The sequence below is a fragment of the Musa acuminata genome, chromosome BXJ2-8 (genome assembly GCF_036884655.1).
Source record: "Musa acuminata AAA Group cultivar baxijiao chromosome BXJ2-8, Cavendish_Baxijiao_AAA, whole genome shotgun sequence".
NCBI classification, from domain to species: Eukaryota; Viridiplantae; Streptophyta; class Magnoliopsida; order Zingiberales; family Musaceae; genus Musa; species Musa acuminata.
Window position 1 is genome coordinate 5217713 of NC_088345.1, and position 23158 is coordinate 5240870.

The following is a 23158-nucleotide window of genomic DNA, read 5'->3' on the forward strand; positions in this document are numbered from 1 at the left end:
AGTGTAGCCATGGTTTTCTTCTGTTTGATTCCACAAGGATTCACATGGAAGACACTGAAAACACAGTTCTAGATGTAATTTATTTCTCTTGTATGATAGAATCAAGACTCAGAATCTCTTTGCTAAGAACTCCATGTGCTTGTTTGTGTGGTGATTCTTCATTTTTTATCAGTCTAAATCACCCAAATATTTGATACAAGTTTCTGAAGCAATCAGTAACTCTCAAGGCAAAGCCAAGTATTCTTCATTTTTGTATAAAATTATAAATCACCCAAGTATTTGTACACCATCTGAACTCTGAGCAGATACTGCATGAGTAATATAATGCATAGGTCAGTTACCTTTTTGCTGATGTATTGGTAAAATTTGCAGCATCCACATACAAAATGGTCATAATAGCCGCAAATCGTTGCAAGAGAAAACCTAGAATTATGAATGATCACACCATTTCTTTCTTGTCTGTGGAGAAGTTGTACCACAGGCAGAAGTTTTGGCCATCTCTTTTGGAAGTTGAGGTATTTGATTGAATAGCCAAAGATCAATTGGCTATCTCTTTTGGAAGTTGAGGTATTTGATTGAATAGCCAAAGATCAATTGGCTATTTCTTTTGGAAGTTGAGGTATTTGATTGAATAGCCAAAGATCAAGAAGAAGAGTAGGACAAAACCCAAATGAGCGAGAGCCACACAACCCAGGAAGCTGTGCTGGAAACCCAAGTTGTCTTTCAAGAATTGCTTCACCGTAAGGCTACCTGCTCCAGGAATGGCAACCAAGTCGTCCTTCGTCCCCAGTTGCGATGACACAATGCCATAAATCGTCCACGATACGGGATCACCCCAGTAGTACCACCTCCACCAGACAGGAATCAGCTGCAAAATGCACAATCGAGATAACATCAGCATTACGAGCGGAGTATCGTCCAGGAATCATCATGCATCTCGGTCAGGTGATCACATACCGGTCGCGCTATCACGAAGCCCGCGAACAAGTTCCAGAAGTTGTAAAAGAAACTAGATAGGATACTGGCAATATGGTGGTTGGGTGTGAGTGCTATGACCATCATGCCGTACAGAACAAAGTAAACAAAGCAGATTACGATGAAGAAGAAGAACCAAAGGAAGGCGTCGGCGCGCCAGCTAAAGCCAATCATTGGGAAAAGTAGCAGGCTATAAAGAAGCCCCAGTGGTGGTATGTATATCAGCTCGATGCTCACCTGCACATGCAAAAACATATGCTAATTTGGCTGTTGTTGAAGATATCACAATTGTTCTAAAAGGATTAGGAGGACAACTGTTTGTAGATAATCGTTCATGTTCTTTTATGTAAGTGATAAATTTAGTCTGGCTAAGCAGATGTTAGGAGGCATGTAGTAAGATGCCTAGTACCAAAGCAATTCTGACAAATATGCAGAGAAAAAAAAGACATCTTAATTTACGTTGCAAGTTTATTTAACAAACCCTATACCGCCAAGTATTAGGTCGGTACCATCCGGTTCATGATCATACCGCCCAATACAAAATGATATAAGCTTTGTATTGATCAATTTTCATATTTCATATTTTACTTTCTAGGTTTTTTTGAAGCTCAATACGTGCTGACATACCGACATTTGGTACACCAGTACAATATCGGTACATGAATTTGCGAATCTTGGCCAGAAATACATAGATTGTGACTTCAACAGTTAGTTTCCATATAATGACCACAGAGTGATTAAAGTTTAAATCAATTTCAAAATGATGCTCAAGACTTAACTTACTATAACTCTGCCTATTGATGCAAATTGGTAAACAACCACTCATATGAAATGGGTTGAGAGACTTTAATGGAGCCATTCATGCTACAAACTGCTAACCTCAGAGGTCTACCATTCAGTTAGAGGACTAATTGATTCCACTCGATTATTAGGTAATTATGTTGAACCACAAACACATATGGCTATAACCTATCACTTTGTCTAACATTATCAGCTTTTGTTTTTTCTTTGTTGTGCTGAGAAAGTTAACATAGATAAACAGCTAACTGAACTGTTCTTTTTTCCATAGTCTAAGTATCATTTAGGCTTATGGATTTCATAATTCTGTAAGAAGTTACTAGATGGAATTTTGTGCGCACACATAAAATAGGGAACTGCTGAAAATGGTGACTCTGCCAATTTATTAGCATTTATACAAGGCTGACTGAAAACAAAATGAAATGTTGTAAAAAGGTAATTCAAAAGGGTTAATTCTTCAAATTAAGAAAATGATCTTGAAGACAAAGTGACAATGTGCAGGAAAGAAAAGGAGCAATATCTTCATTGTTCATGCAGCATACCATTTGGATGACACATCCAAAGATTTTTGCAACATAATTCTACTACATTTCAAAAATTAATTTATTCTGGTTCACCATTTGGATGGTTTTGTTAATGCTCTTGGATGAGATGGCTGTTTTGACTATAGAACGGGCATATTTCTATTCTGCAAGTAAACTACAAATATTCCAACAACAAAAGAAATGTGGTGCACATGGATTTTGTGTATGTATTTGTATGACAGATATCTGTATTTTCCATTTGCTCTTCTATCTTTTGTTTCCCATTTTCCTTCTACTTATGAAGCATGGATACTTCAAAATTGTTCACCGTATCTGTATAGTATCTGCGATTCTGTATAAGACATATTGGATATGATAATTGCAGGACATACTTCAAACCATGGTTTACAGTACCGAACTGTACCGCCCGGTATGGGCGGTACGTACCGGTCCGACAGGTTACCGGTACGCGGACCGCCTGTTACCGGTCCGAGTACACTGTAGCACTATAGCAGAACTACAGTACTCGGCACACCTAAATATACCGCTCGGTACACCTGGGTGTACCGCTCGGTATACCGTACCGTACCGGTACCGAGCCCAGGTCGAAACATCGGTACGGTACGGTATTGCGAACCTTGCTTCAAACTACTAGAAAAATCTCTGGATACCATAATATACTTAGGTAACATTTTTTGGTAAAACTTTGATTTTTTAATCATAGAAACAGACTTCTTGCTATCTTCTCTACAACCTCGAAATATTATTTTGTAAAATAATATTGTCACGATGAATAGGTTATGGATGCCAGTGTCTACTTTTTGTGTAATGAGTCATTATAAAATAACTGGCTCTTCTAAGACAACCTTGTCATATAGGCAATTTATACTTCTAAGCATATTTGTTTATTGCTTTACTCATGCCATACCATGTTATTCTCTTATCTCTATCATGTCATATCGGTATTCTGGATCCAGACCTGTGCTCAATAGCTATGTAAATTACTTTTAATGAGAAAAGCATAAATGGTGTTCATGCATAAAGAATGCATGAAGTATAACAAGCAACAATGTCTAGATCATTATGGAAAAAAAAAAAAATTGAAAGATTTGGCTTACTTGAGCAAATGCATAGGCCAGGGCTGAGTACATCCCTGCTGCTCTTTCACGGTAAAAGACAGTCCTCTCAACGGCCACAATAGGCTGCACAATGATGGCATTGGTGGCCCCAAGGAAGAAAACAGCAGCATATATAGCGCCAAGTATCTCGAGAATGTCTTGTTGTTTGCTCCTGTTTATGTAGCCACATATGAGATTGTAATGGGAAAGCTATACATTGGTTCGATGAATGTACAAAGGATAAGTAGTTAAAAATCATATTCTTTATCAGCATATGTTGGAGCTTCTTCAATATACGAAAGTTTGATCTTTGAGAGACCTAAACAAAAAAGAAGATACAAATGAAAACATTCAAAAAATATTTTATTACTGATCCTGTAAACATTTTCCCAGAATTTTGAGAGGAAAAAGCTTATCATTGTTATCTATTAATCACCTAAAAGGGGCTAGCACAAGTGTGACCCATTTTAGTAATGTATTCTAAAGTCAAAGTGATCGATATCAAGTAGGTCTTCTAACCAGCAATTGACTCACGGTTACTCATTTAGGTGGTTGGTTGCACAGAATCAATGCCTGTAAACATATTGGGACACTGGAAATACCAAGAAAGGAAAACCAAAAATCAAGAATGATGTCCTGGGGAAGAAATAGTCAAGGAACAAAACTTATTGTTAAAGATTATCAATGGCTTATCCAGGATTGTTATGACCCATAGGCTAGTATCAGTTCATCACAACCTTGCCATATGCAATCCACTGATTGCTGTGTTATTATGTGACATGTCCAAGCAGATCAAGTGGACATTCACATGCCTACTGTTATCTATTAATGTTTTATGCAGCGTGTACATAAGTTGGCAAAAGTACATTGTTGGCTTGCAGAACAGAAGCCAATGTCTTTGCATGAATTAGGCTCTGTAAGTCCTAACAATGGTTTATTAACCTAAGTCATATAATAGCTCGACTATATAACTAACATTCTGGGATTGGAGTAGTTTAACTATTCAACTTTTATTTTTCTTTCATAAAATGTCTAATTATTCAACCTTTATGTTTCTTTCATAAAATCTTAATGCAGTTAAAAAGGTTTTTTTCTGCTATGATTTGATCAGCAATTTACTAAACCACGAAAGCTTTAAGAAAAATGCATATCATTTAAGCATATGAGTCGTGAATCACAATTTAAAAATATTAGGTTGGCTCTGATACTAAATGTCATGACCCGGGCCCCTGATAGGTTAATTAGCCTATCAACTTCATTTAGTCAAAATCATTGATCAAAATGCTTAAGCTAAAGTTAATAATAATACACTCATCATACCCTTATAAGTCAATTTTAATTTTGCTCGCTTCTAATCGAGGGTGTTACAGTTACGTGGGCCACAAGAGAAAGGGATTATGTCAAACTATTTACTATCTAAAGTCTAAACATACATAAGCATATACAAGGATTTTACGACCTGTTGAGGGAGGCAGGTTCCTGCTCATCTACATGCGGCTACACCACAGCCACATTTTGGGATTATCAGCCACCAAATTTTTGAAGTGAAGGGATTATTAGCCACATTTTGGTTTCAGATGCAATATGATATATACTTAATTTAAACATGAAGACACAGTTTTAAAAGTTCTAATAGGTTAATAGACAGGAAAATTATGTGTTTAACGATATTCATCAAATAATTAAGTATGAATGATACCTTTTTGGGCTAAATATACTGCTTACCTTCTATTTCTATACACAGCGACAAGGAAAATGAAGAAAAAAATTGGAAAAAATTAAGAAACTTACATCTTTCCACCCTTTTGCCAAAACACTGAGCCGAATATAAGGCCTATGACAATTGTCATGAAGAACCGGATGGCATTGTATTCTGGGTTTCTCCAATAAGACCAGTACTGTTTCCAAAAACATGCTTTGCATTGGGTACTGAATCTCTGGGAATATTTTGTAGGAAAATATAGATCTTTTGAATCTGGTGCAGGAATGCTCAATTCCTTGATAAGTTCTTGATTTTTTCTGAATGATACAAAGTGGAGAATAGTAAAATGATTTTAATGTATGTTTGATAGTTTTTTTTTACTTTGATTATGAAGTATGAACTATATAGCATCTACTTACTGATAAAGAGGGGAACAAGCATAAACTTCAACAAAATCCAGATTCACGCTAGACTCAACTGAAGGAGAGCTTATCTCCAGCATCCATGTTGCAGGGTTATAACCTTCAGTAATCTTGGGTATCCCTGGAATTGCCTGCAGGATGGTTTTCTTGATAAAGTCATGATTAAATGTGGACTTTACTGATAACAAATCACTCTATTTATACTTTCTATGCCATAATTGCACCTATGGATCTACAAAATATTACTATTATTTAGAAACAATAAGCGGCAGGACAAAAACTATAACAATTTTGTCTTGGTTTATGCAGCAACTGTTTACAATAACAATTGTTGAAATTTCAATCTACAATGAAAACAATTGTTTATACACTTAAATGACTTATTCAACTTCAGAATTGAACTAAGCAGCACTTTTCCTAGAAGAAGTCCAAAAGATAACAGCAATGATATTAATCAGGTAATAGTAATACATGAAAAGAAATTGTACATATACAAAGTTGCAGAAAATAAATTTTAGTTTTATAAGTAATCATGTGACATGATTTAGTTTTTATTATCACTAAATGATTGGATATTCTCATTCAAAAGAACTTAGAAATCAGAAAAAAGACTCACTTCAAAGTATTCTATAAGTTTGTGAGAGTAACGACCAAGGGGTCCAGCATATATAATTTGACCTCCTGTCTTCATCAGAAGTAGCTGGAGACAGAAAAAAAAAAAAAAAAAGAGTTCTTCTCTGACCAATGTACATTAGGATAAAAAGCAAGTTGAATCGGAATAGATACTGCATAAAAATAAATTTAAGGGAATATGAACCTCATCAAAAGCTTCAAAAATATCTATGCTTGGTTGGTGGATTGTGCAAACAACAGTTCGGCCTGTATCCACTGTATTTCTCACTGTTCGCATAACTATCGCTGCAGTTCTAGCATCAAGGCCTGACGTTGGCTCATCCATAAAGATGATGGATGGGTTTGCAACCAGTTCAACGGCAATCGTGAGTCGCTTTCTTTGTTCAATTGATAAGCCATCAACCCCCGGAAGGCCAACCAAAGAATCTCTCAGTGTATCAAGTTCTACCAGCTCCATAACCTCCTCCACGAACATCTACGGTTTGCAAACACAAAACTAACTGTTACTTTTGTTTAATGATGGATTAAAAAGAGGAGAACAGAAATGCAAGTAGGATGCAGGAATACACATGAATGTCTCCCTCACAAAAGATATGGTACAGATTAGAAATAAAAGATGTGGTACTACTTAAGTGTTGCAAAATGGAATATCGGCCAATACTAGGACTTATTTCCGATCCTCACAAAAAGCAAAAAAAAAAATCAAAAGTGAACACTGACCTGTTGTGTTTTCTTGTCTATTTCTGAATCAAGACGGAGCCAAGCAGAGTAAACGAGTGATTCATAGACAGTCACATATGGTGAGTGAATGTCATTTTGTTCACAGTAACCACTTATCCTATCAAAAGTCTCTTGCTTTTTAGGATAACCAGAAATGCTGATGCTCCCTGAAATATAACCACCAGTTTTTCTCCCTGCCAGGACATCCATCAATGTAGTCTTTCCTGCACCGCTAACTCCAACTAGTGCTGTCAGCACACCTGGCCTAAATGCACCACTTACATCAGATAGCAATTGGAGACGATCTTCTTGGATTCCTTGGTTCTTCATTTCCTGATCCAGAAGGGGGGAAAAAAATATCACAAGAATTTTCTTTTTTTTTGTTACTTCTGTGAAAAAATAGTGACCAAACAAATGAGACAATTCCTTAACATTCTTCAAACAAGAAAAGAGATACCATTGTTTTTTTTTTTTTTTTTGAACTAAGAAACATTCTCTATAATTCGCATGCATGTACACATTATGTAAAGTGCGCAAGAAAAATTAAATAACCTTTTAAAGCTATGACCTAATGAATACAACAAAAATAAGGAATGTGGCAGCTCATACCAAATGAAACCACTAAAAAGAATTTGCAATCATGTCTAATTCTCAGAGTTCAGATAGTGATCTTATTCCAGCATTAGTTTGCTCCTGAAAGTAGAGAATGGCATGTTTCATGCAAAAATGTATCAAACTCATTATTTAGCATCAACTAAGGAACGTCAGGCAGCTGAACATCCAAGCGAAGCTAGACAAATTGAGTTTCAGTCTATCAATCAGCAAGTAGTTACAACAAACTGGATATGCATCAATACCTACAGTCCATTCAATAATGATTCTGTTGATTCAAATTGTGTGAGTCCATAATTACTACTAACTCCAATCTCCAAAATGGTTGTCAGATGTTGAAACATAAATTAACCAAGAATGAGAAAAGGCACACAGGATTTGTGCAAATAACCATGATTTCGTTAAAATTTAAAGAACTTCAATAATACAGTTGTGATTATTCACTTACAGCAGGCATGTCAACATAGTAGTTCACATGATTGAAAGCAAGAGAGAGAGGCTGGAAAGGCAGAACCATTCCCCTCCTAGCTGGACACACTGAAGAATTAAAACTCTCAGAGCTGTTCCTCCTGGCTGCAACTGCATCAACATCTACGAAAATAAGAAACATTAAATCAATTGAACAACCAAATGAAAAGAAATCAAATTCACTTAAGATATAGTGTAGCCTCAAGAGTGCTGCTGCAAATATCTGATACAACAGCGTTATAAGAGAATGACCGGGTCACTAATTATTCTCAACCTGGGTCTGTTAGTCATATGCCCCAGCTATTAATTTCATATGTTGTTGATTACCAAATTATTCAAATATCATAAAAATTGCAATCCCTCATAATGTTATGCCTAAATTATGGCTCAGTACATAGAAAACTAAATCATAAAGGTTGAGTGTATAGTCATCAAAAGCTATCCTGTACTTGGTTACTAGAAACGAGATGCTACAATAAACATCAAGGCACAATGAGAAAGATGAATGCAATTAAACCAGCTAACCGGGTATATCAGGTGCAGTAGACCTCCTGTCACTTTCTATCAATTCAAACCTCTGATCTCCACCTGATGAGTTCTTTCTTTTCTTACTTTCCAGTTCCTCATCAACAATCATACTTTGAGAACTTGCAATAGCTACAATGAGCAAATTTAGTTCATGTGAGGAAACACTAGATCAATGAAATGAAAAACAGAAAAATTTAATGGAGATCGGCTACTTACGGTTCAAGAAAGTTAGTGAAAGGATAAACAATATATTGAACAGAATAACAAAGCCTATGAGGGCACCAATAGAGACCCAATACCAATATCCATTGACAAACATTCCTCTAGATTTTAAAATAGCAGTTCCTACAGTTGCTGCATCTATGTTGGCATCATTGTTTGGCTGTAACAGAGATAAAGAAAGCATACATTACATTTGGAATATGACTTTTTACTGAACATGCATTCATTATTTCCAAAATCTGAAAACATCAGCATCACCCTTTTAGAGAAACTATACATGCATAGCTATATTCATATGGCATTCAAAGAAAGGTTACATGATAAAAATCTTACGGCGCCCCATCTTGGATCAAGGAACTCATTAATGGCTATAGCATTCTGCCCATACATCAATGGGGAACTCCAGAAGCCCCATTTCCACCATGGTTTGATGTCATCTGTCACATAAAAAAAGAACAAATTTGAGATGTAATCCTACAAGAATCCAAATATCACAAAGTAAATTAAACAATTTGTCATCAGATGACAACTTCTGTTTTGAAAGATAGGTTATTAATTAAAGTAGCAAGATTTTTTTTCATATACAAAGTATTAATTAAAAGAGGTCATGTACAAAGAAACAAGCAAAGAATCATACATCAGATTACCTTTAGACATGACAAATCCTCCTAGAACAAAAACAAGAAGCACAGAAAACGTTCCAAATGTATTAGCTATAACCATTGTTCTTCCAGTTGCAGCGATGAAGCGGAATAGAGCAAGGGCCACTTGATGTACTAGGAGAAGTACCAGGAACTGGCTGAAGAACCTGTCAAATTATGAAAAGATTGAGATGGCGAATTTTCATTTATCCTATATATCATGTCATTGGAAAAAAGGTGAAGCACTTTGAACATATCTGATCCTTTGTAGAATCATTTTAATTGCTAAATCCTGAATAATAAAATAGAAAGAAATATTTGAGTACTCACCGGCCTGTAGCAGGAGCAAAACCAATCGCATAATAAGTAAGAAAAATCCATATTCCAGTGTCCAGTAAAGAAAGGGGAATCTTGAGGAGCCAATATGACAGGCCAAAAGCCCAAGGAGGGTAAAACAAGAAATCTCTCTGTTTATAGAACACCGGGAGCTTGTAAATAGTCATTGACAGTTCTGCCATACCATTAAACATCACGTTTATCAAACTGTAAAACAGTGCACCGTAGAACTTGTTACCATCAGGAATTGTCTCGTGGGGCATTTTTGTTCTCAGAAACACGGTCATGGCTATAAATGAAAGTACAGTTATCTGGAAAGTCTTAAAAGCATAGATGAAAGAGTTGCGCTTCATTAGCAACCACTCCCTTGATAAACATGCCTTGAGAAGTTCCCAGTTAGAAATGCCATATTTCTCTGTGGTCAGTGCAGCAGGATGGGCTCTAGATTTATCATAAGGAACACTAAGCTCCTCTGAGAGCTGTTTCCCAACATGAAAGGACTTGAAAAGCTGCACAAACTCGGAGACCGAAATATAATGGTATTGGTTTTTGTTAGACCAGTACTGTTCTTGATCCTTTTTTGAAGTTACCTCTTGAAGAAAGTCTGTGATTCCTTTTCTTTTGGGACACTTGAAACCAACGGACTCAAAGAACTCAAGGACATTCTCTCGAGGACCTTGATAGAGTATTTGTCCCTCAGACAATAGAATAATGTCATCAAAAAGTTCAAATGTCTCTGGTGCAGGTTGAAGAAGAGAAATCAGCACCGTCCCATCCATGACATGAACCATCTGTCTAATAAATTTAACTATTTGAAAGGTGGTAGAACTGTCGAGTCCAGTTGATATTTCATCCATGAAGAGTGCTCTCGCAGGCCCAGCCAACATCTCTCCTGCAACCAAGAACCAACATGTTTACCTTCTTAAGCATGCGATGATTAAGAACAACAGAATAAAAATCAAAACAAAGCTAAACACGTTATTAGCTTCAGAAGTACAACAAGGATACTAATTCCTTTATGACTGGAGACCTGATGCTTATGATTGATGATAGAAATGCCAGCACAGCAAACAAGCTGAAGAGAAGAAACACCCACTCCTTGTACTAATAAAAACAGAAATTATTATGCTTAAACAACATGCTAGGCTCCATCGATCTTGAATTATATGATTGTTAGGGTATTTACACCAATCATGATAGAGCAAACTAAGATGATATCATTCTTCATGATGGTGCTTCAGTTGTAGATGACAACAGGATTTTCCCCTAATAGTTTATTCTGCTTATTTCTGAATTGCATGTGCTTTTTTATTGGAATTTGTATAAAACACCTAGTTTCTTTAGAAAATTTCTCAAGTAGCATAGTTCCTGAACATGCGAACTTCATGTGAAATTGTTCTTGTTGGGTTAGAGATTCTACCAAATTATTTAATGTGTATAATACAATAAACATGCCTTGGCAGAATTTAGTAGAAACTGTTGATAAGCTGGGGAGTCCATGGTAATTAGATGCCTAACACACATAGGTGTCGAAGCCCATCCAATTGGATGAACAAAGAAGTTTGGTTAGCAAGGATCTGCAAATGGCACTTGACAGCAATCTAAATCTCTTAGCGATGGACATAGTTATTGCTACACACCAGTTGTCAACCGTTTCTTTTGGCCCCCAGAAATGCCTCTTCTCATCTCATCACCAACAAGGATGTCTGCACAGATATCCAATCCAAGTGCCTGTTTCCAGAATTTCAGGAATTAGCAATGACATTTACAGATTGACCAGTGATAGAGCTGCAATTATAGAGATGTACGCATGAACCTTGAGAATGTAATCTGTTGCTACACTGGTTTTCTGCCCTTCCATTGCAGTAGCCTTCATGAACACATCAATCTCGGGGTCTGGTTTAATTCCTGCATCCTTCTCTCGTCTTGACAATTCTGACAACATTTCATACCTTGTTCCCACGCCCAAACACCGTCCTGAGAAATCCAAGGTTTCTCGTACTGTCATCTCACCATTGTGAAGGTCCAACTGACTAATGTATGCACAAGTTCGTTGGGGAACAAATTCTGAAAGCTCATGGCCACAATATGTGATTTTACCAAATTCCTGCTGGCAAGGCAAGCACATCAAATGCACATATCTGTATATTATACAAAACCATCTATGCATTTTAGCACACGATATCAGAGACAATTGCATATGCATGTATGATGGTAGAGACCGGGGACACGCACCCTCAGATTTTTATCAAGTTTCCCAGCCAGGGCAAGCAAGAGTGTTGTTTTCCCCGAGGCTGGAGGTCCAAGAAGCAATGTCATCCTGAGAATGAATTAGAAATTAAAGGATGAAAAAAAGAAAATCATAGTGATGTCTGTTTTGAGTTCATAGAACTTTTTCAGAATACAAACCAAACTGGAACTTCATCGAAAAAGTGAATAACATGCTTCAACATTTCATTTAAATTGCTTTTTGTGGCAATATAACTGGGAAGTTACTTTTGCTATTTTTTTTGCTTTCAGGTACTCAGTTTGAGTGTTGGCATGGTCCATCACTGCTTGGATTCATATGCAAAGGATTATACTGTGAAGGAATATGTTAGAGCTTAAATACATTTTTAGGTCTGTCCGTATCAGTTCAAACTTTTAGGAGACGGCTTGTACTTGATTTCTCTTGCGGTTACTATCTCAAAGTGAATGCTGTGGAAAGATCACTATCATGTTGGGCAGATGGCCCATTATTCAGCCCATAGTGGGCTTTAATTACCCACAGCCAACTTTAGCCTTCTTTCTTCCCATTTAACCTAAACCCTAACTCTTTTGACTAAGAAAAAGGGGAGAACAGTGGCTCTGGAAAAGAGAAAAGCAGCGGTGGCAGTTGAGGACAGGAAAACAAGAGAAAAAGGAAATGAAAGAAGACAATGATAGCCCAAAAGCTGTTCTCAATCATCAAGGCAGTGTTCTTATCTCAAATCAAATTTGCAGCGAATTCTTATTGTGATCACTCGGAGAGATTTTGGATATTGTACATAGTGACAATCTTTGTATCCCAGTTATTCTCTTGTGATTGTTACTTTGGTTTTGGGCAAAAGACTCTGAGATTTATACATTCATTATTTTTATAATAGATTTTCTCTGACTTGGCCAGTGATTTTTTACCCTTAACGTTGGAGGGGTTTTCTACGTAAATCTTGATATCCTAATTTGATTGTGATTTTCGTTTAATTCCGTTACGTGTTACGAACCGGTAAAGTTCTCTTTTTATCCCATCATATCAGGTGACCAAAGTCACAAGAGCTTTTTAATATGCTACAGTGAGGAGCTTTTAGAATTTATTTCAAGCAAGGCTTCTAGGATTCTAAAACTGAAAGGACTTTGATGCCTTTTGCTCTCATACTTTTATTGAAATAAAAATAGATATGGGTTGGAATATTTCTCAAAAAAATTAATGATTAAAAGCGGTTGGCAAGGCAAAATTTTCCAGAAAATTTGGTTTGCTTACCTTGCTGGTTTCAGTATCCCGCTGACATCATTCAAAATTTTTATGGTCCTTTTCTTGGATGGAGAAAGATTTAGAAGACCAATAATTCCCTGAATGTTACACATCGAAGAGAGAAAAGAAACATCATATGGACATGAAGGATTTTACAAATGGTTTATAATGACGTAATAAAAAACTTGATTCGTGAGCTTTTTCTAACCTAGCTTGTTAGGAAGAAGTAAAACTTGATAGATCTTTACAAGAAAATAATTTTAAAAAAAATCCCTCCGAAGAATCATAATTGGTTCTTATGTGACTATCGATGGACTAAAACCCTCTTCTCTCTAAGTCGACAATAGTAGGAATGGAACTTTTTAGGAAATAGGGACACACCAAAACATTTAGCATTAAAGCTTAAAATGTGACACCATAGTACCTAAATAACAAGCCAAAATAAGATCATAAAACTATGTCCAAATGTAGATCTGGAAAGGTAAATATGAACTGATGTATGCTACTGTTTTAGGGACAGAACTAGGACTAGCAACCACGATAACAAAAATGTCACAGGACATAAAGATTATCAAATGAAGAAGTTTCTTTCTCTATTTTTTTTTCCTTTTTTTTTTTTTTGTTCTTCTCTTGGTTATCATTAAATTTTTAACAAAAGACAGATAGTAGTAATGGTTTCTTATGTTGTTTGCTCTGGATTAAAACACTAGAAAAGTTTCTCCCTGACAAAAAACTTGAGGTGCGGGATAATATTCAGATTCGGCAAACAATGAGATGATTTTGGGTTCAGTGAGTACCTCTAAGATGTTCAGAGTGGAGTTCCACAAGGTGGGAAGTGCTCTGCTTCCCACAGAAACATCTGCCTCGACCGAGAGATTCTCATACCGGACCTCGATCTTTGGAAGTTCCAGCCCCACCCTGTTCCATTTTCATACATGTCAAACTAACCCCAATCAGACCCAAAAAATTGAACACGAAAATGGGAGAGAAAATTATATAATTTATAGAAATTGCCTTCTTTGTTCTGAGTCCTAAATTAGTTGATTACAGCAGAGTGAATTGAAATCGAATTGCATGACTCATAAAAGATTCAAGAAAACATAAGATTTTGAACCCTATTCAAAAAATTGCTCTGCGATTGTTCGACTTCAATAGAGCGCATAATTTAAATTGATGCTGCAGGATTTAGGAAATTTTTCTTCCTTTATTTTATTAGGTATAGAAATAGTTAATCTGAGAGAAGAGCACATGAACTAAATCAAGAATGAAGGGGTGATTCTTGAAGGAAGCGAAGCAACCGGTCGATTCGGTGTCGGAGGCGCTCGAGGAAGCGCTCGTTGTCCTCCTCGGCCACCTTGAAGAGGCGGTCAAGCAGCAGCTTGCGGTCCCGATGGGCGAGCCGGTGGACGTCGACCTCATCGAAGACGACGCGGCCGTCCTCCACCACCTGCCGGAGGATGCCCTTCCGCATGCGGTCGTAAGTGGGCAGCTTCTCCAGCGCCGCCCACTTGAGGTTCTCCTCCTCTTCCCCTTCCTCCCCCCTGCTCCGCCGGAACACGTCCTTCGGGTCCCGGAATGCTGCCCCCCAGCTCCGTCGGCTGCTGCTGACCATCGCAGCGGCGCTACAGCAGCCCCCTCCTCCCTCCTCCCTCCTCTTTCTTGTTCTCGACCCGCCTATCTCCATTGGTTTGCTTTGCATGCTTATTTATAGAGAGGAAATTTTTCATATACACCCTCCGAAAACACTAATTTTTGTATATATCCTTCGTTATGTCTCTCAATCATTTTGAGTCGATCGTATGACTTATTTATCATTAAAAAAAAGTGATTTGACTTTTAATTTTTACTAAATTCTTTCTCCAACCATTAATATTAATTATTTTACTGTCTCCTAACTATCACATCGACGATTCATTCATCTCATGCATGGTAAATGATTCTTCCAAGTTCATCTTATTTCAAGGTCGCTATCAATTCTTGAAGAGAGAATCACTTCGCGTTTGGTTTGATTCCACTGAACTAATGCTCGAAGAAGAAGAAGACTGATGCTGAGTTCGTAGTGCTATCAACTACAATTTGTATTGGCATTTGATAGCTCTGTCGGTCACTCGAGAACATAAGATACATTGCCTTGGAGCCATTCTTGAGGTGATCACCCACTGTATACAGATGAAGGAGCTGTGACAATGCGATTGCAACTTACGTCGAGTACAAAAGAAAGGGAAAGGGAAAGAGGGTGACTTACTTCTTTGATCGGATAGGCTGTCAGATGGATAAGGTGCACCATCTTGTATTTATTCTTTGGCATGGATGTGAGCACGACCAATCATGTCAAAGAAAGAAACTTCTTCCTACTTCGACCTCCGATTTCAAAGCAGACCAGACATTTCAGATAGTAATTAATCTAGGAGAGAATGGGACTTAGGATTAGGATTGGAGCAATATAATTTAACGGTACCATCCGATAGCTATCATAATGCATGGAATTAATATCGAAATGAACGTTACATGTCATATTTGATAGAAGATAAGATTTTCTGTATAAATGGGAGAGAGACATGTTAATGTATTCAAGCTAAAGTTACTTCAATAAAAATTCTTCAATAATTATTTTTATTTTTTATTATTTTCCTCAATATTAGACTCATCTTTGAATTATGACGACGACATGGTATGGGGAGAGATTATGATGTCTCAGGTTAGTGTCACATCAGAGAGGATAATTGAATTATTTTTTAGATATTTATTGGCTAATAAAATTATTATCGATTGACTAATATTATCCTTTATGATACTAAAAGTTGACGAGATCGCAATGACATGAATCGAATAAGAGAAAGATGAATACAGCATTTATGGGATGATGATGATCTGAACCTTACGCTACTTTAGTTCTCCATGCTGTGCTCTCACTCAAGTTTTTGTGATTCCCTATTCTGTCATCCCTTCTGCTGAAAGCAATTTGCATCTGATAGTACTGCTCGTGGGATAAAGCAGCAGACGTGTGGCTTTCTCTTCGCATGTTCATTGGACTTCCAGTACTGTGACAACAGTTTGAGTACTTAGAAACTTGCCGAATGTATCTTCGAGTTCCGTACACCAAAGCTTCTTATATGTTAATACAAAGTCAAGTGCTGTGAGTTCTCTGAGATCAATAGAAGTACGTCTTCTCTTCAGTATTGTACGTGGAAATGAGAGGAGATCTATTTCGAATTGAAGTGCATGTGGTATGTTCCTTAGCAGAGAACTGCTACCGTACGAGAACAATGGAACGAAGCTTTCACAGTAATGAAGTGCATGTGAGTGTTTTCTTCGCAGGCCTTTTCTGATCATTGAGAGGACACCAACACTAATCTCTGTAATTTTTCATGTGTTTGGATAGAGTTGAAATCAAATAATAGTGTTATGTGTTGAGATTTGTAAGTAGAAAATCCAGAGAATTGAGGTCCAATTCTTCTATAATCACTAGGTTTGATTAAAGAATACTTTGGCTGCTTATAAGTTTCTCTCTAGAGTGTCTAGAGAGGATGTTCTCTAGGTTTACTAAAGAGGGTGAGAAAAAATATATTTTTTTTTTGAGATTTATATGAGGGTATATAAAGAGATTGCGAGGATAATTCAAAAAGTATTACGATTTGATCTTACATAATAAAAATTTTAGTTTTGTTTATTGATGTAGATAAGAGATGAATGCATTAACATGAAAGCATTCATGTTATTAAAGAAGCTTTAGCTTGAATGCATTATTGAAGAAGCTTTAGCTTGAATGCATTAATATTTATACAGATTAGAAGGGAGAATTTTCCTCAATAGAATAGAGAGAGATTTCCTCATGTAATTGGAGAAATCTTATCTGCTAGAACTCTGATACCACGATAGAAAGAATAGAAGATAAAAATAATTATTGAAGAAGCTTTAGCTTGAATTTATTAACATGTCACTCTTCTATTTATACAGATTGGGAGGATTTTCCTCGATGGGGAAATCTTATCTGCTATCAGACAAGAGATGACAGCATAAGTTTGGAACACTGTATCAAATAAATACACTGTCTGATGATCTAAACACAAGCAATCAACAATATCGCTGGATGATTCTCTAAATATATTTTTCTTGTAACATAAAAAAATTTGATGGGAAGAGTTAATGAGAAAAATATCCTATGCATATATGCCTTATTTTCTTCATCAGTTTTTTCACCAATTTTAAATTGTTATAGTGGCTGACTCATTTATAATAATTTGTTTAATAATATTATTTTTATTAAAGTACTGAAAACACGATTAAGTGTAATCATATTGATTATGTCTTCATAGATCGGCATGGATATAATAATGCTTGGAGAACTATTTTCTCTAAGGCACTATCATTAGAATAAAAAAATATATTATTATCTTCAACTTATTTTTGGTTGTGGAGTAAGTAAGATAGATCACGCCAAAGTGTCAACGAGTTTGCAGCCTCACCACACGGGGTGGAAAGATAAGGGATCTCCTTAGCAGTTTCCAGTTTCATTCTCCTTTAAATGTATGACATATGATTTAACGATGCCAATAGATGTAGCGTTGCTTGAATCGATCGATGGTGGGACTCACAGAGTAAAGATTGATGGGCACGTACCCTTGAGTTTGTAGGAAGCTGCATGAAAACGTGGTTCTTTCTCAGCCACTGTATTAATTGGTACGTTGTTAGGAACGTGATGTGAGTGAGATGGACATCCACCGCAAACAAATCCACATGACCCTTGGAATACGTCGAGACCATAAGGATTAGGAGAGCACGGAGGAGAAGCGAGCAGTGTCGTTTGCATAGACACGTCGGCTGTTGCCAAGGTATTTATTGGGAGCAGAAGAGTAGATAGATCGAGCGGCGGCGTCGCAAGCCATCATTAGTTTGAGGGACACGTTCACGTGCCACTGTCCGTTTCGCTACGCGGTCGAAGGGGCCCAACGCCGCACCCTGAGTCTCACACCGTGATAGCCGACACCCGAAATAAAAGTCAAATACGATTTTGTAATATAGTCGAAATAAATTGGATAGTCATAAGCCAAATTATATGACATCAAGTTGGATTTGACCACATATTAGCCACACAAAGGCAATGTTACACGATAGATGACAAGATAAATGTTTTCAGCCTTACACGGGAAGGAATCAACATTAAAAAGCTTACATGAAATCTCCATTAAGTCTGTCAGCACATACCACACATTATTTATCACCTTAAGATGTGAATAGGACTCAATCTCCGCTTGCGCAGCCCCTGCAGCCACAGTGGACGCATTCTATCACTTTTTCTTCCCTCAGGTGCTTAGGGACCCTGCAGACACAGGTGGTTGCGAAATTGTGATCTCGTGTCTGCATGCACCTCAGGCAGCAGAGGCGCTCGTAACCTGGCTGCACAAACTCAAGACAAGGCATATGTCAAAGAGTGACCGAAGCATATAATAATCAAATGTACAAGGAAGGAGGGCACTATCAACCAAAAGGAACCTCACAAGAAAGAAAAAAAGAAAAAGAATATGGTCAAAGGCAAATAGGAAAACATTGAAACTAATCCCATTCTACAAATGCACCATATATCAGCATTAAAAAGGTTCCCTTATGGAGTTTCATCTTCCAAGATACTATTAGTCCTCCAAGAACCCTAACAGTGGCTCTATTATTATTGGACAACATCCAAAATTTCCCCCATGTAGAAAGAGTTCTAAACGTGCAAGTGAAGTAGGTGATGGTATGCAAATTTAACTTGCAGTACCAGTGCAACAAGCAGGTGATATCGATGGCCATGCATGTCAAACTTGAGATGGAGATAGGATCCACCCCTTCAGGTAACTCTATCAGTCAATTATATTGACCACCTCTTCCGTGTGTCGTTCATAATTTTCTATCCTGTCCAACTACAAACATCATGTATCCATGATACAAGCCAAACAAATAAAGATGTAAAAAATGTTGACGATGTCTCTGTTAATACACGATACTGACCACCTCATCATGTTTCTAGGATATAATGGTTTGCCACAAATGCAACCACTAAGCCCATCAACAAGCATTACACCTTCTCTTATCAGTAAATTAAAAATAGTATTAAGTGTTTCCTAGAGTGTTCACGCCTATAACTGCTTATTGGTATATAACTCATCCCGTATAGTCAGGACTTTGACCAAAACCTAGTAGTGTGTTCATGCTATAATAGTAAGTATGCCAGAGCATATTCATGCCCATAATTAGTTATTAGCATATACTCAGGTTTTGTATCACCACCAAGGTATTCACCAGTAAATTTGTTGTGGTTTTTCATAAAATAACAACATCCAGAATCCAGATAAACAGGACTTATAGCTACCATCATATATTCATGTAGTGATCTAGGACCAATTCATAAGTCCCCCTTTTCCTAAAAAGCTAAATGGAAAATTAATACAAGGGAACAAAAAACAAGGACAGGAAATTATTGACCAAACTTTCATGAATCATTGAAATTTCTTACAATTGTGAGATATAGAAGGAAACAACCCCAGACGACGGGATGAGTTAATTACAAGAGAACAGCATGGGTATTGTCACTTGAAAAAAAGAAAACTTAAAAATATAGGAAGCATTTTGAATAATGAAAGCATCACCAACCTTTTTCCACTTCGCAATTAAATTACGGTCTGCATAGCCCTGATCCAGGCAGAATTCATATAGTTCCTTCGAAATTTCCTTCCTCCGATGATAAAGATCATATATATAACGGCTCTTTTGATGAGCAATTCGAAAAATAGGCCAAAGTGCTTCACACTTTCTCTTCCCATCATGGGGATCATTTTCAGCTGAAACCAATGCAAATTTCTTCTTAAGATAAAACTGAAGCTTTCATGGTATAACAGAATATGTAGATGTAAACAGAGTATATGAGACAAAGTGTTCAACTAACCTTCCCTCATCTTTGCCTCGAGCTCTCGAAGAGTGGGCTCAATAAGCTCCCACCCCTCCGGATATTTAACACGGCTAGTCTTTATTTTCGGCATTTTTTTCAGAACTAAACTCTACTCTCTTCAATAACCAATTATCAACCAGTAAGCTGAAATGAAAGAAACAAAAAATTAGCAAGGCATTAGCAAATAAAAACACATCCCAACTTTCAAAAAAGAAAAGCCTGCCCTGCATACAAAGTATCCAAAAACAGATCACTACCATAAGATTCTACTCTTTCCAACAAACAACTTCAGTATGATATGTTTTTCACATCAGACAACCACAGAGCATTTCAAAAACAATACTTACAAATAACAAAAACAAAATACGCATGTATGAACTCAACTTTGCTAAACGCATATAAGTATTAAATGGATAAGTCATTCATTTTGGCTTTACTGAACACAAAAAAACTAACTATTGAAGCATGATATCCTGCATATGCTCACATCAACAAGGAAAGACAAAGAAAATACTTACCAAAAAAAAAGACAAAGAAAATGCAATAAAAGAATTAATGCTGCATAAAAAAGGTCTCCAATACTTCCTTGCACTTAAAACAAAAACTAGTTGTTATAATTTCTTGTTTCCCTTGTAAGACCACATATCCATCTCAACATCCTTATCTTTACAATGCACTGTTTCCAAACCATTTAAAGAAGGAAGCAGGCAGGTGTTAAGATCGGCCAATGAGAAGTTCCTTTTCAGTTTAAAAGTGCTTTATAATGTAAACAATACATAATAAGCATTTCTTCAATTTAAGGCAGGTTTAGATTGCTAGATATAGGCAACATGAAGTAAACTTTCTAACACTGGCCAACTTTGAATTGTTTAGTTCAAAGAAGTCTGCTCGAAATTTTCTGTGACTTTTAAGTATGAAATTTATCAATTATGTCACAAATTTTTTACTTCCGACCAGACCCTAGTATCCTAAACCACTTCACAACTTGGAGAATGACCTGGTAAGATATCATAAAAACAACAATGAGATGCAAATATTTGCAGAAGTATTTTTGTGTGTGCTCAAGTACCATAAGCCACCTAATATCTCTCCATATGTCAGCCCAAAATGAACCTTAATTTCTACAATGACATATTAGATAATTACATGAATCATTAGTCACCAAAGAAAGCATTTAATTAGTTATGTTGAATAAAACAAATTAAAAGAATATCTCATTAGATTACTAAAGAGTTAGTCGATAATCAAATTCAATCAACGACCTTAACCAAAAAGCATCTTATGACACCACTCTTCCAAATTATGTCCTTTTTAACTATCTCTATTATACCTAAAAAAGGCTAAAACATTTGCCCTCATAGATCTTTTTCCCATATTTCCAAGTAAAGAAAGTTCATGTTGAATTAAGATCCACCACATTGCATCTAGTTGAATCAGCAAGTTTTTCCTAGATTAACCTAACTAATTGGAAGCTTTAAACCGGCATGCATTACATAAATCTAAACATAGATTGACATTAAAGCTACAAGGATCTCCTTCAAACATTATCAACATAAAACAACAATATATTTTTAATTTTGCCTTTTCTTTTCTTTGGTCTTCCACTACCTGTTTTTTCAGAAACGAGAACAATAACAGGAAGTTAAAAAAATTAAAGATATGCCAATAATAAGAACCTATAAGTGGTAAAAGGAAGAAGAAAATTGAACTATGTTGCTGGAATCGATAAATTGTTTCAACATCAAAGAAACATTGATGAGATAACTGCACAAAAAAAAAACTTGTCATAGTAACTGAGATGAACGACATCCTGAGCCACATTAGACAAAAGATTAACTCCTAGTTTTCATTCTTCAAAACACCATGTAACTTCATATTTCTAAACTTTCCATATTACCTTGATTCAGCCAGATTCTACTACGTCGTTACACGCAACTCGTGCCATTAACTACAGTAATTTCGAAGAAGAACATTATCCCTAACTTGTTCCGCCGAAATTCTGGGTCTCTCTCTCTCTCTCTCTCTCTCTCTCTCTCTCTCTCTCTCTACAACTGGTATAAGTATATTGATCACATAATTCCATTCTTAGCAGGAAAGACTAGCGTAAAGCAACCATCACATATAAGGCAAAGCCTAAGGGAGCAGACAGTATGAGAAAGGAATTGAGGGCATACAACTATCAGAGAAGCCATTTACTTGAAGAAAGAACGGTGTAAGACTAGGGTTAGGGCAAGGGCAGCGCTGCCATCGATGCGAACAAAGGTCGACAACAATGGAAAGGAGTAGTATAGGACGCGCACCTTCGGGTGTCGATGTCACCTCCTCCGCCGGAGGCGTAGTGGCGGCCAGGCAGTGGGCGATGCGATCGGCGGCCGCGACGCAGAAGAAGACGAGAGGAAGACAAGGGGGCAGAACGGCCTCTATAAAAGAAAACCTAGAATGTTCCCGAGTTCGTGTCGGAGTCTTAACGCCGCGGTGCGACCCGCATCCGGTTCGAATCGACGGGTATTGCCGAACCGGACATCACATTCGATTCTGTCGACCCGACCCGACCTAGTTCGTTTCCCTACCTCCGGTCGACTTCTCGACTCTGTTCGGTTTGCTCTCTCAACGACAATCCCGACTTAACCCACGACTCAGGGAGCGAGTTTAGAACGTCTCTCTCTTTCGGGAATGACGGGTTAGGCACAAAGAAATTATAAATCAGGAAAATAGGTAAAATTAATGATATCATTGGTATGTGAAATCATGTTAATGATGCTTGAATCATGTCATCCTCCATTTGATTCGACCCAATTTGTGCATCAAAAGGTAAAGTGATATGCTTGGAATCAGTCAAATCCACCTATAAAATTGACATACAAACATATAGGGAAAGAATATGGCATGCAATTTTGAATTACCACATGCATTAAAGAATGTGAATCAGATGATAAGAGGTCATCAAAAATTGATATTTGAAATATATAGTTCAACATAGGTAGATTCGATACGACGGAGATTGCCGTGTTACCATATCATATACTTAGATTGTCATAGAGAAT

General features: G+C 36.9%; 2 protein-coding genes across 9 annotated transcripts; both read right to left on the bottom strand.

Annotated features, from left to right (window-relative positions):
• Positions 1-230: 230 nt before the first annotated feature.
• LOC135618856 (pleiotropic drug resistance protein 2-like) lies at positions 231-14842 on the bottom strand. Of its 8 annotated transcripts, none has more exons than XM_065120186.1 (20): positions 14488-14842; positions 13987-14107; positions 13199-13287; positions 11935-12019; positions 11516-11809; positions 11340-11430; positions 9694-10591; positions 9370-9530; positions 9056-9159; positions 8717-8882; positions 8498-8629; positions 7953-8083; positions 6893-7225; positions 6357-6647; positions 6156-6239; positions 5537-5685; positions 5207-5434; positions 3416-3587; positions 958-1212; positions 231-868 (listed from the first exon to the last, which is right to left on the bottom strand). In XM_065120186.1, the coding sequence occupies exons 1-20, from the start codon at positions 14799-14801 to the stop codon at positions 599-601; spliced, it is 4368 nt and encodes a 1455-aa protein (XP_064976258.1). In that variant the 5' UTR covers positions 14802-14842; the 3' UTR covers positions 231-598. The 8 variants fall into 8 exon arrangements, with proteins under 8 accessions (XP_064976258.1, XP_064976256.1, XP_064976260.1 ...); XM_065120184.1 differs by having other exon boundaries at positions 7953-8095; XM_065120188.1 differs by having other exon boundaries at positions 5537-5670; positions 7953-8095; positions 11516-11806; positions 14488-14841.
• A 3366-nt stretch (positions 14843-18208) lies between these two features.
• LOC135618857 (protein BUD31 homolog 2) lies at positions 18209-22612 on the bottom strand. Its single transcript, XM_065120195.1, has 4 exons — positions 22415-22612; positions 20112-20258; positions 19820-20007; positions 18209-18586 (listed from the first exon to the last, which is right to left on the bottom strand). Exons 2-4 carry the CDS (start codon positions 20203-20205, stop codon positions 18431-18433), a joined length of 438 nt encoding a protein of 145 aa, XP_064976267.1. The 5' UTR covers positions 20206-20258; positions 22415-22612; the 3' UTR covers positions 18209-18430.
• Positions 22613-23158: the final 546 nt, after the last annotated feature.